The sequence below is a fragment of the Microcebus murinus genome, chromosome X, assembly GCF_040939455.1.
Source record: "Microcebus murinus isolate Inina chromosome X, M.murinus_Inina_mat1.0, whole genome shotgun sequence".
NCBI classification, from domain to species: domain Eukaryota; kingdom Metazoa; phylum Chordata; class Mammalia; order Primates; family Cheirogaleidae; genus Microcebus; species Microcebus murinus.
The window spans coordinates 56,423,689-56,445,358 of NC_134136.1; the positions used below are offsets into that span (position 1 = coordinate 56,423,689).

The 21,670-nt window shown below is 36.3% G+C and overlaps 1 protein-coding gene and 1 pseudogene across 4 annotated transcripts in view; one reads left to right on the forward strand and one right to left on the reverse strand.

Annotated features, from left to right (window-relative positions):
• SLC25A14 (solute carrier family 25 member 14) overlaps positions 1–21,670 on the forward strand; it is a 33,368-nt gene extending 11,698 nt beyond the window's left edge. For all 4 annotated transcript variants that reach the window (XM_075999633.1, XM_012750423.2, XM_012750424.2 and 1 more), the window contains 6 exons: positions 1,329–1,414; positions 9,700–9,795; positions 14,892–15,016; positions 15,818–15,953; positions 20,201–20,281; positions 21,222–21,670. In XM_075999633.1, the coding sequence (XP_075855748.1) occupies positions 1,329–1,414; positions 9,700–9,795; positions 14,892–15,016; positions 15,818–15,953; positions 20,201–20,281; positions 21,222–21,263 (566 nt within the window). In that variant the 3' untranslated portion in view covers positions 21,264–21,670. The remainder of the gene's footprint in view (positions 1–1,328; positions 1,415–9,699; positions 9,796–14,891; positions 15,017–15,817; positions 15,954–20,200; positions 20,282–21,221) is intronic.
• LOC142865954 (large ribosomal subunit protein bL32m pseudogene) lies at positions 4,998–5,754 on the reverse strand (annotated as a pseudogene).

The window sequence follows — 21,670 nt, forward strand, 5'->3', positions numbered from 1 at the left end:
GTTAGGTAAAATAATTGTAGGCTATTATATTCTAGATCCCGATGTACCTATGGCCATTATCATGTGTCACTTTATTTGCTGCTGTAGCATTTCTAGTCTGATACTGTACTAAATGGTTATGTTACCATAAGCCAGGGGCTGTTGGATGGTTGGGGACAGCTGGAGAACCATTCAGTTAGTAATGTCCTTTAAATCACTTTATTATCCTAAATCAGCATTTCCTGGAGCCTCTTCTTTGGGAATCCTGAAGGGTTTCCGTCTCCCTCTTTGTAAAACAATTTTCTTTCATAGATTCTTTGCTTGGGTTTATTTAGTTTGTATTTGTAGGCTCTTCATGGTGAGGAGGATATAATTTTGAAGATTTTGAAGATATAATTTTGAAGGAATAATTTTGAAGATACAATTTTCATTGTAGAACAATATGCTCTGTGGTTTCTTTTTTCTGGCTGAGGGAATTTAGTTCTAAATGATTTTTTCAAATTCAACTATAGAAGCCTTCTGTAAATTAGCAGAGGCTAGAAGAGAATTAAGGCCTGTTAAAATTTTAGATTTATTCATTTATTTTTATTTTAGAGATAGAGTCTTACTCTGTCACCTAGGCTAGAGTACAGTATGGCACAATCATAGCTCACTGTAGCCTGGAACTCCTGGGCTCGAGTGATCCTCCCACCTCTACTTCCAAGTAGCTAGCACTACAGGTATGTGCTACCACACCTGACTAATTTTTAAATTTTTTATAGAGGTGAGGACTTGCTATGTGGCCCAGCCTGGTCCTGAATTCCTGACCTCAAGCAATCTTCTTGCCTCAGCCTTTCAAAGTGCTGGGTTTACAGGTGTGAGCCACTGTGCCTGGCCAATATTTAGATACATTTAGATAACTTTTTTGTATTAGACATAAGATTTTATCTTTTAATGTTCAGTTTCTGAATCTTTAGAGTTGATGATTATCCAGAACAAGACTTAAAAAAAAAATCATGTTCTTTAGATGTTTGAAATGTTTGAAGGGTAAATACCACATTCTGAATTCATGTGGGTTATTGATATGTTATTGTCAATATATGTTATGTAGAAGACACATGTAGAAGGACACATGTTCTAGTGTCCTTTAGAAATAATGATTTTTTAAAGAAATTATATTTTAAAATTTTGATATATTTTAGTACTGACTTGAGATCTAGAAATATTTGAGTTTATTTTCATAAGCTTTGTAGTTCATTTCTAACGTTATCTCTCTAACCAAGCTTCTTTTCTTCTTATAGCTCAGTACTCTGTTCTCAGTAACTGGTGCCTAATACAAACAGACCTTTCCTTTTTTTTCCTTTTTACAGATGAAACTCTTCTAATTAATATGATCTGTGGGGTGGTGTCAGGAGTGATATCTTCCGCTATAGCCAATCCCACTGATGTTCTAAAGGTAAGAGATGTATGCAGTGTGATTTAAAAAGAGCATGAGCTTTGAGTCAGATTTGGGTTAAGATTCCCCATTTGATGGCTATATAACGTTGGGCAAATCATTTAACTTCATTAAGCCTCAGTTTTCTTATTTGTAAAATGAAGATAAGGCAGTGCTTATAGCATAGGGTTATGAAGGATTAGAGATAATATGTGTAAACTACCTATCATTGCATTTGGTAGTAGATACTCAATAAATAGTAGTCAATTTATTATGATATGCATTAATCCATTGGTCTTCAAACTGGGGTATGCAAGCCCCTGTAGATTGTTTCCAAGGGCTATACAATTTTACAGGAATCAATTTCCAAGTCCCTTACTTTGATTTGTACTATTTTCTAAAACTGTTCTGAGAATGAATCTATTTTTAGAATAGCCCTTTCCCCACTTTACAGAATATTCCCCACCCATTCCAAATCTTAGTATGATATGTTGACCTATAGTGTAACCTAGAGTATCAAACAAAGGAATACAATGCAATAATATTTTTGGAGAAGCCTCCTTTAATAACTAATTGGGGTACCTTAAGTCTGTAATTCCTCTTTTCTCTTTATTTATTTATTTATTTTTGAGACAGAGAGAGCCTCTCTCTGTTGCCAGAGACAGAGTGCCATGGAGTCAGCCTAGCTCACAGCAACCTCAAACTCCTGGTCTCAAGTAATCCTCTTGGCTCAGCCTCCCGAGTAGCTGGGACTACAGGCATACACCACTACACCAGGCTAAGTTTTTTACACCTGGCTAATTTTTTCTATTTTTAGTAGAGACAGGGGTCTCACTCTTGCTGAGGCTGGTTTCAAACTTTGACCTCAAGCAATCCTCCCACCTTGGCCTCCCAGAGTGCTAGGATTACAGGCATGAGCCACCATGCCTGGCTTTTTCTGTCTTATAATATTTCTATTAAGGGTGAGATTTGGCTTTTAAAATGATATATTTTGGCCTGTGTTGGGATATTCTAAATTCAGAGCCAGGATAGTATAGGTTAGTGATGCTGATTTATTAAGAATATAATTGGATTTCTTTAAGACTTTTATCAAATCAGAGTGAAACATTTATTTTAATATCAGTTTCCATCTTTATCTCATAAAATGGTAAATATTTTATACTTATTAACTTATTTAAATTTATGATTAATTAAAAGCATGAAATATATGATTAAAATATGACAGGATCCCAAAATTTTAAAAAATTATTTTAAAGGGATTATGAGAAAAAGGTAAGAGGACACATGCTTTATTTGAGCACTGGTGAAATCACTAGTGGCTAGGTTAGTGAAGGAGAGATCTATTGCAATTCAGAGAGTTTTGAGACCTGAGAGAGTGACTTAAAAACAGCACACATGAAAAAAAAAAAACAATGGTGACTGACAGAGAGAAAATATGAAAGAGTCTTTCTGGACTAAAGTGAGAGTAATTTAGCTGCAGAATTTTTATATCATTTTAAATTTACAGAACAAGTATTTATGAAGAGAATTTACTGTGTCCTAAAACTCTAAAATATTTGCAGTATAATCATACCTGTTAGAATGTGCTTTTCATGAATAATACTTATCTTTCTGAAATGTACTTTCTTATCCATCTGGATCCTAGATTTAATGACCTAAGTGATTCATTTTCAATTTCTCATACCTATTACCTCTCTGGCAAAATTACAATCATTGACCAATGCTACCATCCACGTTTTCCTTTCTTATTCCTCAGTAGGACTGATTAGTGCTCGGGAGAAAAGTCACAGTCTTCGACTTTGGCTATGCCGATATGATTTATGATCAGTGTTGGGCTGTTCAGTCCTTTCATTATCCTTGGGCAACTCTTTCTCCTATTTTCAAGCACATTTTAAACCTTTAAGCTTTCTGTTAGCTCTGTGTTCCTCTTAATCTTAGCAGGCAACTCCACCTCTTATGGCCTTGCCTTATGCCTCTCAACTTCTTATCCTTTCACTCTTTTTTTTTTTTGAGACAGAGTCTCGTTTTGTTGCCCAGGCTAGAGTGAGTGCCGTGGCATCAGCCTAGCTCACAGCAACCTCAAACTCCTGGGCTCAAGCGATCCTCCTGCCTCAGCCTCCTGAGTAGCTGGGACTACAGGCATGTGCCACCATGCCTGGCTAATTTTTCCTATATATATTAGTTGGCCAATTAATTTCTTTCTATTTTTATAGTAGAGACGGGGTCTCGCTCTTGCTCAGGCTGGTTTTGAACTCCTGACCACGAGCAATCCACCCGCCTCAGCCTCCCAGAGTGCTAGGATTACAGGCGTGAGCCACCGTGCCCAGCCTCACTCTTCACCTATAAACTTATTTATATCCATACCCATCCTTACCTTATCTCTACTGTAGTGGTTCTCAAAGTATGGTTCTCCAGACCAACCACAACAGCATTACCTGAGAACTTGTTAGAAATGCAAATTCTCAGATCCTACCCCATACCTAGTTATTTGGAAAGGAGTGGGAATGGGGCCTAGCAGTCTGTTTTGACAAGCCCTCCAGGTGGTTCTGATACACAGGTTAAAAAACCCTGGCTTTACTCTGTTCTTATTCACTTCTGATTCATTAGGAACCTTTCTCTATCATTTATCCTCTTTTTCTCTTCAGCCTCTTCCTCTTCACTGGTTACCTCCCCTAAAATGATAAATATGTTCAAGTCTTTCTATCCTAAAATACTTTTTGACCCTCTGACTTCCTCAAAATACCACCTTTTTCTTCCCTTCTTATCCAGATTTTACAAAGAGTAGTCCTTACTCTCCATCCTGCCATAACCTGCTATAATCACTCCTGATACTGGATTGAAACTACTCTCCCCAGGGTCAGCAGCAATGTCCACATTATCCAATCCAGTGGACATTTAGTTCTCATCTTATTTAACCAGTTTTGACTAATTCCTTTTACTTGAAGTTCTCCTTTCATTTTGACACCACAATATTTAGATTCTTCTAGTTTTTGTACTTATTGGTTTCATTTGTGGGCTTTTATTCTGCACATATCGTAAATCTCTCTCTTCTCCGACTCAAAGTTCCATCTTTAGCTCTTTTGTCCTGTATGGTTTCTCCTTGGTTGACCATTTTCTTTTTTTTTAGCACATTTTGGTATGCTATGAGATTTGCTCAGATCTCCTCACTAAAAATCTCTCCCAAAACATAAGCTATCTAATATATTCCAAATGTGATAAAGTGTAAAGAACTATTACCATAAGTAGATTAGCATAATGTGTTCCAGATAAAATGAATTCTTCCAAAGGCAATTTTAATTAGCTGAAACAAAAAACAAGAACAAAACCTTTCCTTACTGTCACAACCACCACCTTAAAAAACAATACCAAAAATTCAGATAGCCTATTTCCATGTGTTACTTAATGAAAGTATTTGTGTTAAGTGATGTCTAAAAAAACCTAATAAACAAAACCAAAGCACATGATTCTTATTATGAATTTTAAATTTTTTCTTTTTTTCCCCCTGGAACTCTATGTGTACTTAAAATTTTTTTTTTCTGACAAAAGGAATGCATTAAAATTTTATATGTAATAAACAGATATATTAATCCATTGAGCCTTTGCATAAACAGACATTTTCAGAATTTACTCACAATATATTCTTTAAATTATCCCACATAAAACTGCTTATAAAGAATGTTTTAAACTATATTGATGATTTAAAAACAAACACAACAACATAAAAACAAACAATCTTCCTCTCTTTTAGGAAAAATGTTTTACTGTAAAGTTAGCCTCTTTTAACATCTTTGGTGTCAATTCTGGGTGAACCAGGATGATCGCTTCCTGGCTCGTTCAATGATCCTCTTGCCTTGATCTTGTTCAGATGGCGTCTCTCCCGTGTACAGCACCACAGTCTCTATGGTGGGAGCCTTAAAAGGGCCCCCTTCTTGTTTCTTTATCTGTTGTCGGATTTCTGCTGTCTCCTTGCGCACCTTCTCATAGCAATAGCCACAAAGGATGTGTTTGAGTTTCAGGTGACCACATTCAGGACACGTGTCTATATTGTTCTTAACTTTAATAAGTTTCCAAGGGTGTCTTCTCCTACAACGGTTAACTTCAATGGTGCGTCTGTTTTTGGGAGCTGCCATCCAAAAGATACTATCCGAAAGGCTGGAAGTTTCCTTACTTCCACTTGCATCATTTGCTGGCTCTGTAAATAAGACTGGACCCTGGACTGCTAATGCTGATCCCCACGGAGGACTGGGAAATCCTGGCTGGCTCTGCTGAAGCTTCCGCTGTAGTTGCTCCCAACAGTTTCGGAAGAGACCCCGGGCTGCCGGCCATGGCGGAACCACTAGCACCAACATGGCCAACGCCATTTTCCTCGGTTGACCATTTTCATTCTTAAGACTTTGACTTTCACTGTATCAGGGTATAGGGTAAGCTGCTATAACAAAGAAACTAAAAAGTAAAAGGCCTCAGACAGTATACAAGTTTATTTCTTCCTCATGTAACAGTCCGGAGGAGAGTGATTCATGCTGGTGGGGTGGCCCTACTCCATGCCATCATCCAGGATCCAGGTTCCTTTGATTTTGTTGCACTGCCATTATATCCTAGGACAAGGATTGGCAAACTACTATCTGTGGGCCAAATCTGGTCCACTACCTGTTGTATATAAAGTTTTATTGGAACACAGCCAGCCCATTTGTTTATGTATTGTCTATGGATCCTTTTATGAGTCAGTGGCAGAGCCAAGTAGCTGGGACAGAGGCTTTAAGTCCTGCAAAGCCTAATATATTTACTGTCTGGCACTTTATAGAAAAAGTTTGCTGACCTCTGTCCTATGGTATTTTAAAAATCTGTATGGTTGAAGTTGGACCACCACCACACCCACATTCCCATGGGAAGAGAAAGAGTCAAGGGAAAGCATTTTCCTTTTGTTTTGTGAAAAATAAAATCAGATTAAGTTAGGGGAAATTTGAATTTGTACAGATTGCAATCCAGGATACTTCAAACCAAGTGGTAAGCAGCTCACCTTAAAGCAGTTACAGCACAGTTTATAAAGCACAGAGGAGGAAGTATTTTGACCTTTTTTGTGATTGGCTGTTATAAATTGTTCTTTTAAAGGCAAACAGCTGTTTAAGCTGATTTTCTATAGTCGATTGGTTTCATTTCACTGAAGCATGCTGACAAGGACATAAAGCTTATGTTCTGTGTTTATGATTAGAGAGAGAATTTTGGAGGAAATCAGGATGACTTAAGTTTTGCTTATCTGGTGATGGGTGTTTGGCCTTCGGGTATATCTCATCTGTGGCCTACATTTTTGTTAACAGTTTAAATCTTTAAATATGTAGTTTTTGATAAACAATTTCAAACATACCAAAGAGTAGAGAATAATAATAGTATAGTGAACATCTTTGTATGTGTCACTTAGATTCAACAGCTAAGATTTTGCTATCCCTGCTTCATTATTCCTTTTTTTCTGAATTCTTTTAAAGATTATTCCAGATATTGTCATTTCCCCTCACATATTTTGATGTACATCTCCTAAAAGGAATGGTTTCTTACATAACCACGATGCCTTTGTTATAGCTAACAAAATTAACATAATTAATTGGTAACGTCTGATAATCTATGTTCAAATTTCCAGACTGTCTTATATATTTTACAGTTGATTTATTTAACTTGGAGTCCAAAGTTACATAACATTAATAGTTATGTTTTAAGTCTCTTTTACTCTAAAGTACCCCACTGCCACCCACACACCTCTTTCTTTTTCTTTTTTTACCATTAACTTGTTGAATAAACTGGATCAGTTGTCCTGTAGAATTCCCAAGTTCTGGATTTGGCTGTTTGCTTCCTTGTGAGGTAATCTGATTCCGCTAAACCCTCTATTTCTGTAAATGGAAGGTATCTGTAAAGGTCATACTGAGTCATGTGAGGATGCATACAATGTTTGGTTGTCCCAATATTAGATTGTCCCAATTAAGATTGATCAGTAAATTCAGGTGTGACAGCCTTATTCCTCCTTTGTAAAGTTTCCTGTCGACCCTTCATCTAATGGTTTCCTCTGTTGGTGACCATTACTTGAATCAGTTATTTCACCAAAGGTTGCAAAATGGTGATTTTTCTAATTCTGTCATTCCTTCTATGTTTCTTAGCTAGAATTCTTCTGCAAGGAAGAACTTTTTCTCATTAAGTAGGGCTGTTTGGCTATTCTGAAATACAGGCAATTTCCTTTGAAGCAACAGACAGGGAAGTTTCAACCACTATTTCTGTTCACATTTCATTCTGAAGGACTTAGTTCTATGGCTATATCTTGCTGAAAGGAAGGCTGGGAAATGTCTCTAATTGGGGGATCATGTGCCCAACTAAAACTCTAATTATTGAAGAAGGGGAGAATAGATGTTGGGGGACAACTAGTATTCTACCACAACTACCCAACCAGATCTACTGGGTCATCCAAACTGGAAACCTAGATCATCCTTGATTCTTCTATCTCTATTTCCTTTTAATATTGAATCAGGTATCAAGTTCTGTAGATTTTACCTTATAAATATTTTTCAAATTTGTTGTTTCCCCACCATTCCTATTATAGGCCCTCATCTCTGAAGCCTCCTAACTTGGCTTTTCACTCTAGTGTGTGCTTTCTCAACCCATCTCCAGACTGAAGCCAGAGTGATCTTAATCCATATCTGATCTACTATATATTGCTTCTTTGCTTTTGTGCATGTAGCTCTCTTTCTCCCTGCAGTGCCTTTTCTCCTTTTTCTGGTAAATTTGTCCTTTAAGACTATGCTCAGAAACAGGGCTAGACCTAGAGTAAAACAAGTGAGGTGTACTTCCCTTGGGTACAAAATGTAAGAGGGTGCCAAAAAACTCAGTAATCAATGTAAGTAACATTTTATGTAATATTTTTTTAAAAAATCAAAATTAATGCAAAAAATTAATGATAAACCAGATATAAAAATTTTACGTAATTCATTTCACTCACCTCACCCTAATCTTGGCCCTGTTGAATCCTAGCTTTAGTTAAAATTTTGATATTTGATCTATCATGGATTTTTGTGGATTAATTTGGATTTTTTGAAAATATTGAATGAAGATACTATTTATTTTGATTACTGAGCATTTTGGTGCCCCCTTACATTACTCACCTAAGGAAAATACTTCATTTGCCTCACCCTAGTCCTAGTCATGCTCAGGAATTACCTCCTTTAAGACATCTTCTACTTTCCATAGGGTATTTGTAGTTTTGGTTAGTCTTTATAGTAGTTTGTATCTCGATTTAATTGAGCTTAGGTTTTTATTTCAAAACTCTTAGTAGTAACAATTGACTTTCTGCATAAAAGCATGCTGCTGTTACATGACTTACCAAGGACATTTATTGAAATCTTCAATGCTAGAGTTGTGCTTCATGAAAATCAGGCATACATTTGGGCACTAGTATTTAGTGACTGACTCCTATGATTGATTATATGTGTTTGGAATCTGTGAAATTGTTCCAAGTCTTTTACATGACTATTTAATACTGTATTTCCTTTCTTGTAGCTCTCAAAGGCCACTTGGCAGAATATAATATCATGCTTTTTACAAATAAGACTCAATTTAAGGTCTTGTAAGCATAAAATTACATTTTAAAACATTTTTTGCTTTTTATAATTGCATAAACAATGCATGTTCAGTGTAGAAAAAAATGGAAAGCAGAAAAAAAAAACAGAAAAATGCTCAGTTGTAGCCTCACCACTCAGATATAAACCACCATCAATATTTGGATGTGTATGTTCCTCCAGTCTCCTGGAGTTTAGGGATATATTTAAGTTTACATGTTTTTAGTAAAAATGACATATATACTATTTTGTAACCTTTTTCATATTTAGAAATTAATTTTTGACATCTTTCAATATCAACAAATATTATTGTCCAACAGAATTTTATGGCTCCATAGTATTCCATTAAATGGATATATCATAATTTATGTAACCAATCTGTGTTGTTGTTTGGATATTTAGGTTTGTAATTTTCCACTAATCATATTTTAAATGAATCATTTTCTATGCCTGGTGTGTATTTGTTCTTCCTTTTCCCCAAATTTTCTAACTTCAGAAATGATGGACTTAGTATGAGGAATGTGATGAAAATCGTCTTTATAAAATACACTTTGACACAAATTACATTCTTTCTATATACAGTTTAACTCATTAATTTCATCATAATAGAGATTTTTCTGATAATCCCCAAATACTGTTTTCTTAATTTTAAAGGAGTAAAATATCTCCTTTTGGTTCTTTCTGCCAAAACAAAATGTTCACCTCTTCTTTTAGATTCGGATGCAGGCTCAAGGAAGCCTGTTTCAAGGGAGCATGATTGGCAGCTTCATCGATATATACCAACAGGAAGGCACCAGGGGTCTGTGGAGAGTAAGTACTCTTTCCTGGTAGTGTTCTATACTATCAGTTCTAGAATTGGCAAAGAAAATTTTTTTATGTAAAGCCATAAAATTGTGAATTATAATAGAGTAAGAAGCTCCTCATCACCTATGAAAGGACCAAAACTTATCAATGGTCTTTATTTCTGCTTAACATTTGGGGATTGTATATGTGGGGAAAGTTATTATATTATTTGAGATAGCCATTTTGGTTTGTTTACATTGACAGTGAATTTAGTTCTTCAGTGTTTTTTTTTTTTTTTTTTTTGGCCAGTTCTGTACTAACATAGCAATATGTGTCTTTGTAGTGCTTATGTTCAGAAGTTGTTACCTAAAACAAATATTTTTAATCTTATAAAAAGTAAAAGATAGTATAAAATATTGAGAAAATACAGAAAAGTAAAAGAAAAAATCCAGTAGTCCCACTACCTAGAGAGAATTTCTGTTGACATTTTGTCATATTATCTTTGTCTTTTATCTATACTTTGCCTTTTTGTTGTCATTGTTGCAATAATTTTTAATCTACTTTTAATCATTAAATATTATAATATTAATAAGGATACTAGTAGAATATACAGGGAGAGTGGAATTGGGAAATCCATTAATAGTCTTTTAAATAAAAACAAGAGCTTTGCTATTTTTCTTTCTTTATAATTTTCTATAACTTATGATAAGAAATTTCAAACACAAAGAAAATTTGAAAGAATAGAACTATGAACTACATACCCATGACCTGGATTAAATGACTGTAAAGTTTGATCATATTTGCTATATTTATGCTTTTCTTTTTTAGCTAAACTATATGAAAGAAAGTAAGTTGCAGACATCATAGCACTCACCTAAATACTTCACTATATATTCCCTAAGAATAAGAAAGAACATTCTCCTACATAATAACAATACCATTATCGCATCTAAGAAAATTAACAATAAGTCCCTAATACCTAATATCCAGTACATATTAAAAATTCCTCTATTGGCCGGGCGCGGTGGCTCACGCCTGTAATCCTAGCTCTCTGGGAGGCTGAGGCGGGCGGATTGCTCAAGGTCAGGAGTTCGAAACCAGCCTGAGCAAGAGCGAGACCCCGTCTCTACTATAAACTGAAAGAAATTAATTGGCCAACTAATATATATAGAAAACATTAGCCGGGCATGGTGGTACATGCCTGTAGTCCCTGCTACTCGGGAGGCTGAGGCAGGAGGATTGCTTGAGCCCAGGAGTTTGAGGTTGCTGTGAGCTAGGCTGACGCCACGGCACTCACTCTAGCCTGGGCAACAAAGTGAGACTCTGTCTCAAAAAAAAAAAAAAAATTCCTCTATTGATGAGACGAGGCTAGTTTTCTTTTCTTTTTTTATAAGAGATGGGGTTTCGCTATGTCACCCAGGCTGATGCCAAACTCCTGGGCTCAAGCACTCCTCCCACCTCAGCCTCCCAAGTAGCTGGGACAATAAGCACTGGACACTGGGCCCGGCTCCAGGCTAGTTTTCTTATAGAACGTTTCTGTGTGGTGATTAACTTGGTCTTCTATCTCCTATATTTCTAATAAGCTGAAGGTTGGGTCCATTGGCTTGATTAGATCCATGTTAAACATTTTTGGTAGGAGAGCTTCATAGGTGATGCTATATATTTCATATTTCATCACAGCAAGAGGCATATAATGTTAGATTGTCCCATGACTCTTGGTGCCAAATTTGATTACTTGGTAGGATGATGTCTACCAGATCTCACCATTGTAAAAGATAAGTTTTTTCCCCCTTTGCATTTAGCAAGTAAGTAATCTGTGGGGTGATAGTCTAGCAGCATGTATATATCCTGATATCTAATCATCTTTTACCTAATGGTCTTCACATCCATTAATGATCCTTGAGGTTTACTTTTTGATAAGAGCAGCGTACACTTTCTTGATTAGTATAATTTAAAACCAGAAGATGGAATTAACTAGAACTTTCTTACAAACTGATACCAAAGGAACAAAAGACAGAACAATATGTAGAATTGGAGATTTGTCAGGAGAGCACAGCTACTTTATTTTTTATTTTTTTATTTATTTTTTTATTTTTATTTTTTCTACACTTCTGGCGTATTTGGCTATATTTTTTATTTTTAATTGTGGTAAAGTGCACATAACCTAAAATTTATCATCTTAACCATTTTTAAGTGTATGGTTCAATAGTGTTAAGTACATTCACATTGTTGAGGAACTCACTTCCAGAAATCTTCATCTTGCAAAACTCAAACTCTACCCATTAAACAACTCCCCATTTCTCCTTTCCTCAGCCCCTGGAACTCCCCATTCTACTTTCTGTCTCTATAAATTTTACTACTCTAGGTACCTCATGTAAGTGGAATCGTATAATGTTTGTCTTTTTGTGACTGGCTTATTTTGCTTAGCATAATGTCCTCAGGGTTCATCCATGTGGTAGCATGTGTCAGAATCTTCTTCCTTTTTAAAGCTACATAATATTCCATTTTATGTATATACCATATTTTCATTATCCATTCAACCATTGATGGATACTTGGATTCACAATACCTTTTGGCTATTGTTAATGATGCTGCTGTGCTTGAGTGTGTGACTATCCCTTTGAAACCCTGCTTTCTGTTCCTTTGGGTATATATCCAGAAGTGGAATTGCTAGATTATATGGTAATAATAGGTTTATTTTTTGAGAAAGTGAACGTAGCTACTTTTATGATCTAGGCTACTTATGTGACTTAGGCATATAACACAAAGCAGTGAAGTACAGGTTGAGTGTGGTGGCTCACACCTGTAATCCCAGCACTTTGGGAGGCTGAGGTGGGAGGATAACTTGAGGCCAGGAGTTTGAGACCAGCCTGGGCAAAACAGTGAGACCCTGTCTCTACAAAAAAATAAAAAAATTAGCCAGATGTGGTGGCCCACACCTGTAGTCCCAGCTATTTGAGAGGCTGAGGCAGGAGGGTTGCTTGAGCTCAGGAGTTTAGGTTGTAGTGAGCTATGATGATGCCATTGCACTCTAGCCTGAGTGACAGAGTGAGACCCTGTCTCAAATAGAAAAAAAAAAAAGAAGCAAAATACATTGTGTTATGAATTCTGTTGAGACTAACATGTTTTATTTGCATATTAGAAATATAGGAATATTTTTTAATTTCAACAAAGAAATGTGTTTGTATTTATCTTCAAACACATGGTTCTCTTAGTCTGTTTTATTTTCCTGCTTTGATTGTATTAATAACATGGGTACTGGAAACATTTTGCTTTCTTCCTAACTTCATTGTAAGAAAAAAACAGCACAAGTATGATGACAAAGTATAACTGGCACTTATCTCAGAGTTGGAAAGACAGTAGTGTGGTGGGGACAGTAGTGAACTGGAGAGCACTAGCCTTGTTGAAAGAGGACAGCTCTTCCTCAGCTCCAGCCCATTGCTGCCATGCACTGATGGTGAGCCCAGTGTGGCCAAATTTTCTGGCTTTTCAGGAGAAGCTGATTTCTATGTGAAATATCCTTATTTTTTTTACATGTTGACAACTGATTCAATCTTAGAAACACTGTGTGGGCCACACAAAACATGTCTGTGGCCTCATTTCAGCCTGTGGGCTCCAGTTTGGAGCCTTACTATTCACCATAGTAATCTTCTGTGAAGGTTACCCTTTTTAACAGAGTGAAACATGCAGAAGAGTCAAAGAGAAGGCACTGTTTGGCTAGCCACATCAGCAGAATCAAGCATCTCAGCACAGCTACATCATTTCCACTTAATAAATTGAGTTTGAGAACTTAGAGATGATTGAACACTTTAATATAACAGTTATCCCTATGGTATGTTATTTTCAATTTTTTTTTTTTTTATTTTTCTTTTTTCCCAATAAAGTGCTGTCAGAATCAATTTTTTTTTTTAAGAGATGGGGTCTCGCTCTGTTACCCAGGCTGGTGTGCAGTGATGCCATCATAGCTCACTGCAGCCTTGAACTCCTGGGCTCAAGCGATCCTCCTGCCTCAGCCTCCTGAGTAGCTAGGATTACAGGAGTGAGCCACCACTCCTAGCTCTAGACAACCACTACTCTACTTTCTGTCTCTAAAGATTTGCCAATTCTAGATATTTCGCATATATGTAATCATACAGTATGTAGTCTTTTGTGATTGGCATCTTCCATTCAGCATACTCTTTTCAAGGTTCATCCATGTTGCAGCATGTATCAATACTTCATTTCTTTTTATGGCTGAATAATAATTCCATTGTATGGATATGCCACATTTTGTTTATCCCCTCATCAATCAATGAGCATTTGGGTTTTTGTACTTTCTGGCTATTATGAATAATGCTGCTATGAACATCCATGTACATATTTTTGCATGAACATATGTTTTCAATTCTCATGGGTATATACCTAGGTGTGGAATTGCTGTGTTGTATGGTAATTCTGTTAAACTTTTTGAGGAAATGCCAAATTGTTTTCCATAGTGGTTGCCCCATTTTACATTCCTACTAGCAGTATAAGGGTTCCAAATTCTCCACATCTTTACCAACACTTGTTCTACTTAAAAAAAAAAATATAGCCATTCTAGTAGGTATGAAGTGGTATGGCATTATGGTTTTGATTTGCATTTCCCTAATGACTAGTGATGTTGAACATCTTTTCATATGCTTATTGGCCATTCATATATCTTCTTTGAGGGAAATGTCTTTAGATCTTTTGCCCATTTTTAATTGACTGTTGTATTATAAGTGTTCTTTATATATCGTGGCTACTAGTTCCTTAGCAGATATATGATTGGCAAATATTTTTTTCCATTGTATGGGTTGACTCCTCATTTTCTTGGTGGTGTCTTTTGAATCACATAAGTTTTAAATTGTGATTAAGTCCAATTTATTTTTTTCTTTTGTCTCTTGTGCTTTGGGTGTCATATCATTATTTTATTTTTAATACAACAAGTAAATTGGGAATTTATAAGTGTTCCGGTATTAGTCATTGATTTGAAAGAGTGACCTCTGTACTTCAGACTTGGATTTTTCTGGCACTTTAAAACTCCTGACCTATTTTGTTCTCTTTAAGACTTATGTCATTCCTTTTGTATTTTCTTGGTGTCTAATGTGACTTGTGTTTTGTAGGGTGTGGTCCCAACTGCTCAGCGTGCTGCTATCGTTGTGGGAGTAGAGCTACCAGTTTATGATATTACCAAGAAACACTTAATATTGTCAGGAATGATGGGCGACACAATTTTAACTCACTTTGTGTAAGTAGGATAGGTTGTGCTCATTCTGTATTTCCAGCATTTTGAGCAAACCTCTTTTACTGAAGTCCTCAAGTGGAATTGACAACTGGTACGTATGGCCTAAATACCCTTGTCTCTCCTATTACCAGAACTTCAAACCTTCTGAACACTTTACACTTCATAGAGATCTCAGGTGGTATGGGTATTTGGGTACTTGGGAGCAGGGTCTAATACGGCAGCCTACCAGAGGTCTATAGGACTTGCATTTATTCATATACAGCTTGTATATCTAATAAGCACATCTATTGTTTGCTTTGGTTAATTTTGTATCAGAAAGCAAACTTTTCTCAATGGGAATGAGAAAAAAGGGTGAAATTTTATAGGGTCTGTGAAACTAAAGCACAGCTTTTGGCTGAAGACTGTTGTTAATCTCATCTTACATTTTCTTTGTCTTGTAAGCTTTATACTATTTTGCTACTCAAATGCATTTGGCATTTGATATGGTGGTTTGAAAATTTTATGTAACTAATAGATGGTGTGTGATATTTCCTGCTTAGAGATCTCGTTAGGTTTATAAACTGTCTCGTTTAAGAAAGAGACCAAGTTGCAGATTGAAAACTGAAGGGACAACCTTTCAATGGTGTTTCTCTAGTATAGATTTCCTTTCACTTTAGGTCATAATGAAAGGGCAAGCACCAGGTTTTATCTGATGGATCTGAATTACTATACATTTATGGTTGGCCTAATTTCTGTTTAAGTGGGCAGGGGGTGAAAGTGGGGGCAATCTATCTTCTTAAAGTTTAGTTCCAGTTTCATCTTTAGTTCCAGCTTTACATGTGGCTTGGCTGGGGCTCTGGCCTCCAATCCAGTTGATGTGGTGCGAACTCGCATGATGAACCAGAGGGCAATCGTGGGACATGTGGACCTCTACAAGGGTACTTTGGATGGTATTTTGAAGGTATGCACATTGTGGATTCGGAGTACATTTTAGTTTTCTTTGATGTCTCAGACCTTTCAGTCTTATTATTAGTTGCTACGTATCATTCTGAAGATGAAAGAATCATTATGCATATTTTTAGTAGCCTCTCAGAATCATTCCCAGGTAAAAAAAAAAAAAGCTGTCTCCTTGGCAATCTGGTGATATACACTGATCCTTAATATTATTATTCCAATTCAAGTACTTGAGAATACAGGATACTTTATTAATAGTACCATATAGAATTATTGATAGAAAAGACTTAATATATCCCCATTTGCCCACTTCAGATAAGACGGAGACCTTGTAATAGAAAACCTGGTACTTAAAAAAAAAAACAAACAAAACCCTAGTACTTGATTTTGGTTCAGGGTTGTGCTATTGTTCACTTTGGCTTTGAAAGTTTCTGCTGTTATGTTTGTAGGAAACTAAATATCACAAACGTATTATGAAATTACTGGTGATATTACTGCTACAAAATCAAATTTAGGGCTAAAATGTGATTTTGCTATATGGTTTCTCTGCTAGTATCAGTTTTGTTTAACATTTATTATATATCAGGCAGCATTTTAGTAGTTACAGAGAAATTATAGCTATTACGAAAGTACTGTAGGTATACAAATAGATAATCAGTGCAGCCTGGTAAGTGATAAAATCAGAGTTCTATGAAAGGAAATTTTAGCCCAATTTGAAAGTTTGAGATACACTCCTTGTAGATGGTGGCATCTTTAATAATAATAACGTAGAGTATATCCTTTAACTCTCACAGCAACCCTGTGGAGTAGATATTACCTTTCCCATTTTATAAATGAGGAAATTTAGGTTCAGAGTTAGCAGTAACTTACTCATGACATAATCCAGGTTCTGTCTGATTCCAAAGTTTGTACTTATGATCACTATGCTGTGTTGTATCCGCAGAAACATACTTTTTATGTTGATAGTAACCTTTAAGTATTTAACATTTGCTCACTGATTCATGTACTTGCTATTAAAATTCTTTAAAATGGCTTTGCTCTATATTGTCATTATACATAACAGTATCATACTTTATTATTTTTCATTTCATCCTTAAGTATTCCAAAACACCTTGGTGAATAGAGTCATGCATTTATCTCTGACATAGAAAATAACAGCTGCACATCTCATCTTGTCACCCCATCTAAATTCCTTTAATCCTTCTCATTGACCCAAGGCTCTCTCTATATGACCCCTTTTTGTTCCTACAGCCATATTTCTGTCACCTTTATTCTACATTCCATATGTACTCAACAGTTTCTAGTGTTAGACTTTGTTTTTTCCCCAAGTTTTCACTCATGCCATATATTTTGTTAGACACCCCCTGTAATACCCTAAATACCACTTGGCTAGTTCTAGCTGTTCTTCAGATCTCATTACTTTTCATGAAGGCCTTCTCTGACCATTAGACTAGGTTATTGTTGTACTTCCTCTGTCATAGCATTTATCTTTAGAAAATACCTTTACTGAGGACTAATTTACATATCATACAATATATGACCTTTTGAGGCTGGCTTCTTTCACTTAGTATAATGTTTTCTGGGTTCATCCATGTTATAACATGCATCAGCAGTTCCTTTTTATGCTGAATAATATTTCATTGTATGGCTGTATCACATTTTGTTCACATTTGTTAAATTTTGTTGTAATTTCTTTTAATATCTGTCTGCCCCAGTAGACTCTCAATTTCATGAAGGCAGAGCTGTGTGCATCTTGCTTATCAGTTTATCCATAGCAAGTTATTTACTGAATGAACAAGCCTGTATAACTTCATGAAGTAGCCTGTTTGCTCTCCTTATCTACAGAAGTTCTTGTTTGTTTTCACACAGCTGTCTCATGCCAAAAAAGTGCCCCCCAGTTTTAATGCTGTGAAGAAGTTGGTCACTGTTTTCAAGATTTATAACAATTCAGATGGCTCAGTGGAGTGTTAGAAACTCTTGATTGTATTTGTGTGTTCATTTATTGGAAACTGTAATGTGCCAGACACCATCTGAGGTGGTGGTGAGGATGTAATGGTGAATAAGACAAACATAGTCCCTGATCTTTTGGAGATTATATTCTAGTTGAGGAAGACAGTCAATAAAAACAAAAGAATACACAGTATAATTGCAGATAGAAGTAAATGCTATGAAAAAATAATAGGATATTGAAATAGTGACTTGGTGGTAGGGAACTACTTCAGCTAGGATAGTCAGGAAAAGCCTGTGAGGAGGTGACATTTGAGCTGAGATCTGACTGATGTATAAGAAGGAAGTGGCCATGTGAACAGCTGGGAGAAAAGCATTTTATAAAGAGGGAACAAGTTACAAAGGGCCTGAGTTGGGAGTGAGGTAGATATGTTCAAGGGTTAGAAAGAAGGTTGGTGTGGCTGAGTATGGTAAATGAAGGAAAAACTAGTAGGAAATACAACTGGAGAGAGATGCAGGGGCTAAATCATATAGGTTCTTAGGGGTCACTGTGGAGAATTTGCAATTAGAATGAAATCACCAGTAAGCCATTCAAGAACTTTAAGCAGGAAAGTGACATGATCTGATTTATAATTTTAAAAGATTGTTCTGGCTTGTAGGTGAAGATTTTAGACCAATTGGGAGTCTATTGTGGTAGTCCAGGTAAGAGGTAATAGGATTGGACTGTATCTCAGAGGTTCTTTGCCATTTAATAGTTTATGATTCTAGGTTATCTGTATCTGGGTTTTATTTTGGATGTTTTTCACAATTTTCCAACATTATTTTGGTCTGAGACATTCAGCATTTGCTAAAGATCCATTAGGGAAGCATATTACCAGTATGTTTCCATAAATATTACCCTTATCATGCTACTGTTTATTCTCCAAAAATGGTCAGTAAGGATAATTATTTCTAGTATTCTTAATTTACTGGATAGAATAAGGAATATTTACAAACCGGCTTTTCATATTGCTGTCTTATCCAAATATATCCATTTTTTAGAACACTGATAGGTTTCACTTCACCAGTGGAAAGGCAAAATAACATTTTTCAATGTCTAACAGAATGCCTAACACATTGTAGTTACTTAATAGATATTTGTCCATTATATATGAGCTGTTTCTGCTGGCTGAATTCAGTACATGCCGTCAGTTTATGACCTTTGGCATGCATAATTTGACATTGAATTCTCATGATCACTCAGTTAGTATGTATAGGACTCCACTGTATAAAGTAGGAAACCAAAACTCAAAGCAGTTCATGTTATTTTTCATGTAATCCTCAAAGCATTCACATGAGGTAGGCCATGGTGTTACACAGAATTTACAATGATGATTTACAATGACTCAGAGAAAGATAGTGACTTGCTCAACTCCTATCTCTTACCCTGCTTTAGTTTTCCTTGTAGTACTTATCATTTTTGGGTAGAATGTTTATCAACTTGTGTATTTGTTTGTCAACTCCACTAGAACATACATTCCATGAGGGCAGGGACTGTATAACTTATCTATTGCTATGTAACAAATTACCCCAAAACTCAGTGCTTTAAAACAACATTTATTATTTTGCAGTTTCTGTGGGCCAGGAATTGAGAAGCAAACTTAGCTGAGTGATTCTAGTTTAGGATCTCTCATGCGGTTGTAGTCCATTTGTTAGCTAGGGCCGCAATCATCTAAAGGCTTGACTGGGGCTGGGATATGTGCTTCAAAGATCCCTTGTGCTAGTTGGCTAGAGGCTTCAGTTCCTCACCATGTAGGCCGCTCTTTATGACATGGTAGCTGGTTTCCTCCAGAGTAAATGATCCAACAGAGAACAAGGCAGATACCTTACATATAAAATATCTAGCAATGGATGTGACATATATTCACTACTACTACATTCCATTGTTGACACAGAACAATCCTGATATATTGTAGGGTCGGGGCCACACAAGGGCATGAAGAACTGGAGGTAGGCTTCACTGGGGGCCATTTTGGAGGCTGGCCACCACTGACACTTATTCTGTATTGTTTACTACTATATTCCCAGCATCAAGAAGAATGCCTTGCATATGGTAGGTGCTCAGTAAATATGTGTTGAATGGTAGATAGATTTAGACTACATACAGATTCAAAATATATATTTAGAAAAAAGACCATTCATGGAACCATAAGTTGCTCTGGGGTGGAGGTAGAAGATGATTGTCAAATGTAAGACAAAGGGAAACTCACTCTTGTTTTTTTTTATTTTTTTTTTTTTTTTATTGTTGTTGTTATATCTTTCCTTCAGATGTGGAAACATGAGGGCTTTTTTGCGCTCTATAAAGGATTTTGGCCAAACTGGCTTCGACTTGGCCCCTGGAACATCATTGTATCCTTTTAGAACCCAAGAGAATGAAAGCAAATGCTCCCAGGTAATTCTAGGCTATGGGAAGGAAAATTTGATCATTAAATCCTTTTAGGGAAGTGAGAAACTCAAGCATCTTATTGGTGACCATTGAGGGTGGAATTAAAGAAACAACTTTCAGTTGGAGGCTAATACCAATTTAAAAAGGGGGTAGAAAAAACGTGTCAAACTTCCCTCTTTAAAACAAAATGACAACAGATACAGCCAATCTGGAAGGGGCTATGAAGTTTTTAGAAACCCTGATGGAAGATGCCCACAGGAAAGTCCATGCTGAGATGTTCCAGATTTCCCACCACTAATTATAGGACCAAAGTAGCTGAGAAATAATAACAGAACAGAGAACATTCATGGGGTGAAGGAATCCACAGCCAATTAGGGCTCTTTACTAATGGATGAAGCTCCCCACTTTAGTTGTGTTTGAGTGCCTACCATGTGCAGAGCCATGTGTTGGATACTGTGTGTGGTGTTGTGTGTATAGTGGTGAGCACTGCAGGGGTGAAAAGTGATTCCCTGCCCTATTGGACGGGTTCTGTAGGATGAGAGGGACTCTGCCCTCTTTGGAATTGTTCTGATTACCTAATGTTTGTAACAATTACTCTAGCACTGAATTATATGTTGTTGTTAATGTTCTTGGTTATTTTGTGTTTGTCCTGTTTGTCGCAGAAGACTATAAGTATACTAGAGTTTTAATCTATTTATATTGCTAAATGCCAATGATTATAATGGGCACATGGTAGGCATTCAATATATGCTTGATTTGACAGGTGTTGTTTTAAAACAGACTTTTAAGCAAATGAAACTTAGAATAGCACAGACTTTAATTTAAGAGAATGCAATGCACAATTTTAGAATTGGGTTTGGCTTTCAGTATCAACCCAGTGATCTTCCATGACTTACTCCTCAGTTTTTTATTACATATGAGCAGCTCAAGAGGCTTCAAATCTAAGGACTGAATTACACGCGACCCAGCCCTGCCAGCCTTTCTACTCTCTTCTTTCTCCCCTTTTCTGTGTTCTAATGTATTTTGACAAAGTTATAAGTGTTTACTGAACCATTGGTTTCCTAAAGGCCTCCTGATGGAAGAACAATAGGATGGCTCAAAGTTGTTATATACTTGTGTTACCACGTTAACTTTTCCCTGGGAGGAAGTGTTAACATTTAGACTCTGGCCCCAGATTGGTATCTTCTATGAAGATGGATACTGATGGGTGACATTGAAAATGGCCTTCTTTCCAAATGAGGGTTAAATGAAGTTGGTTAGCCCCAGTCCTGGGCTAGAACAGAAGGCATAGGTCAGGGCGGTTACTGCTATGTATGTTACAGACCTTGGTTCTCATTAAACTATTTATTGGC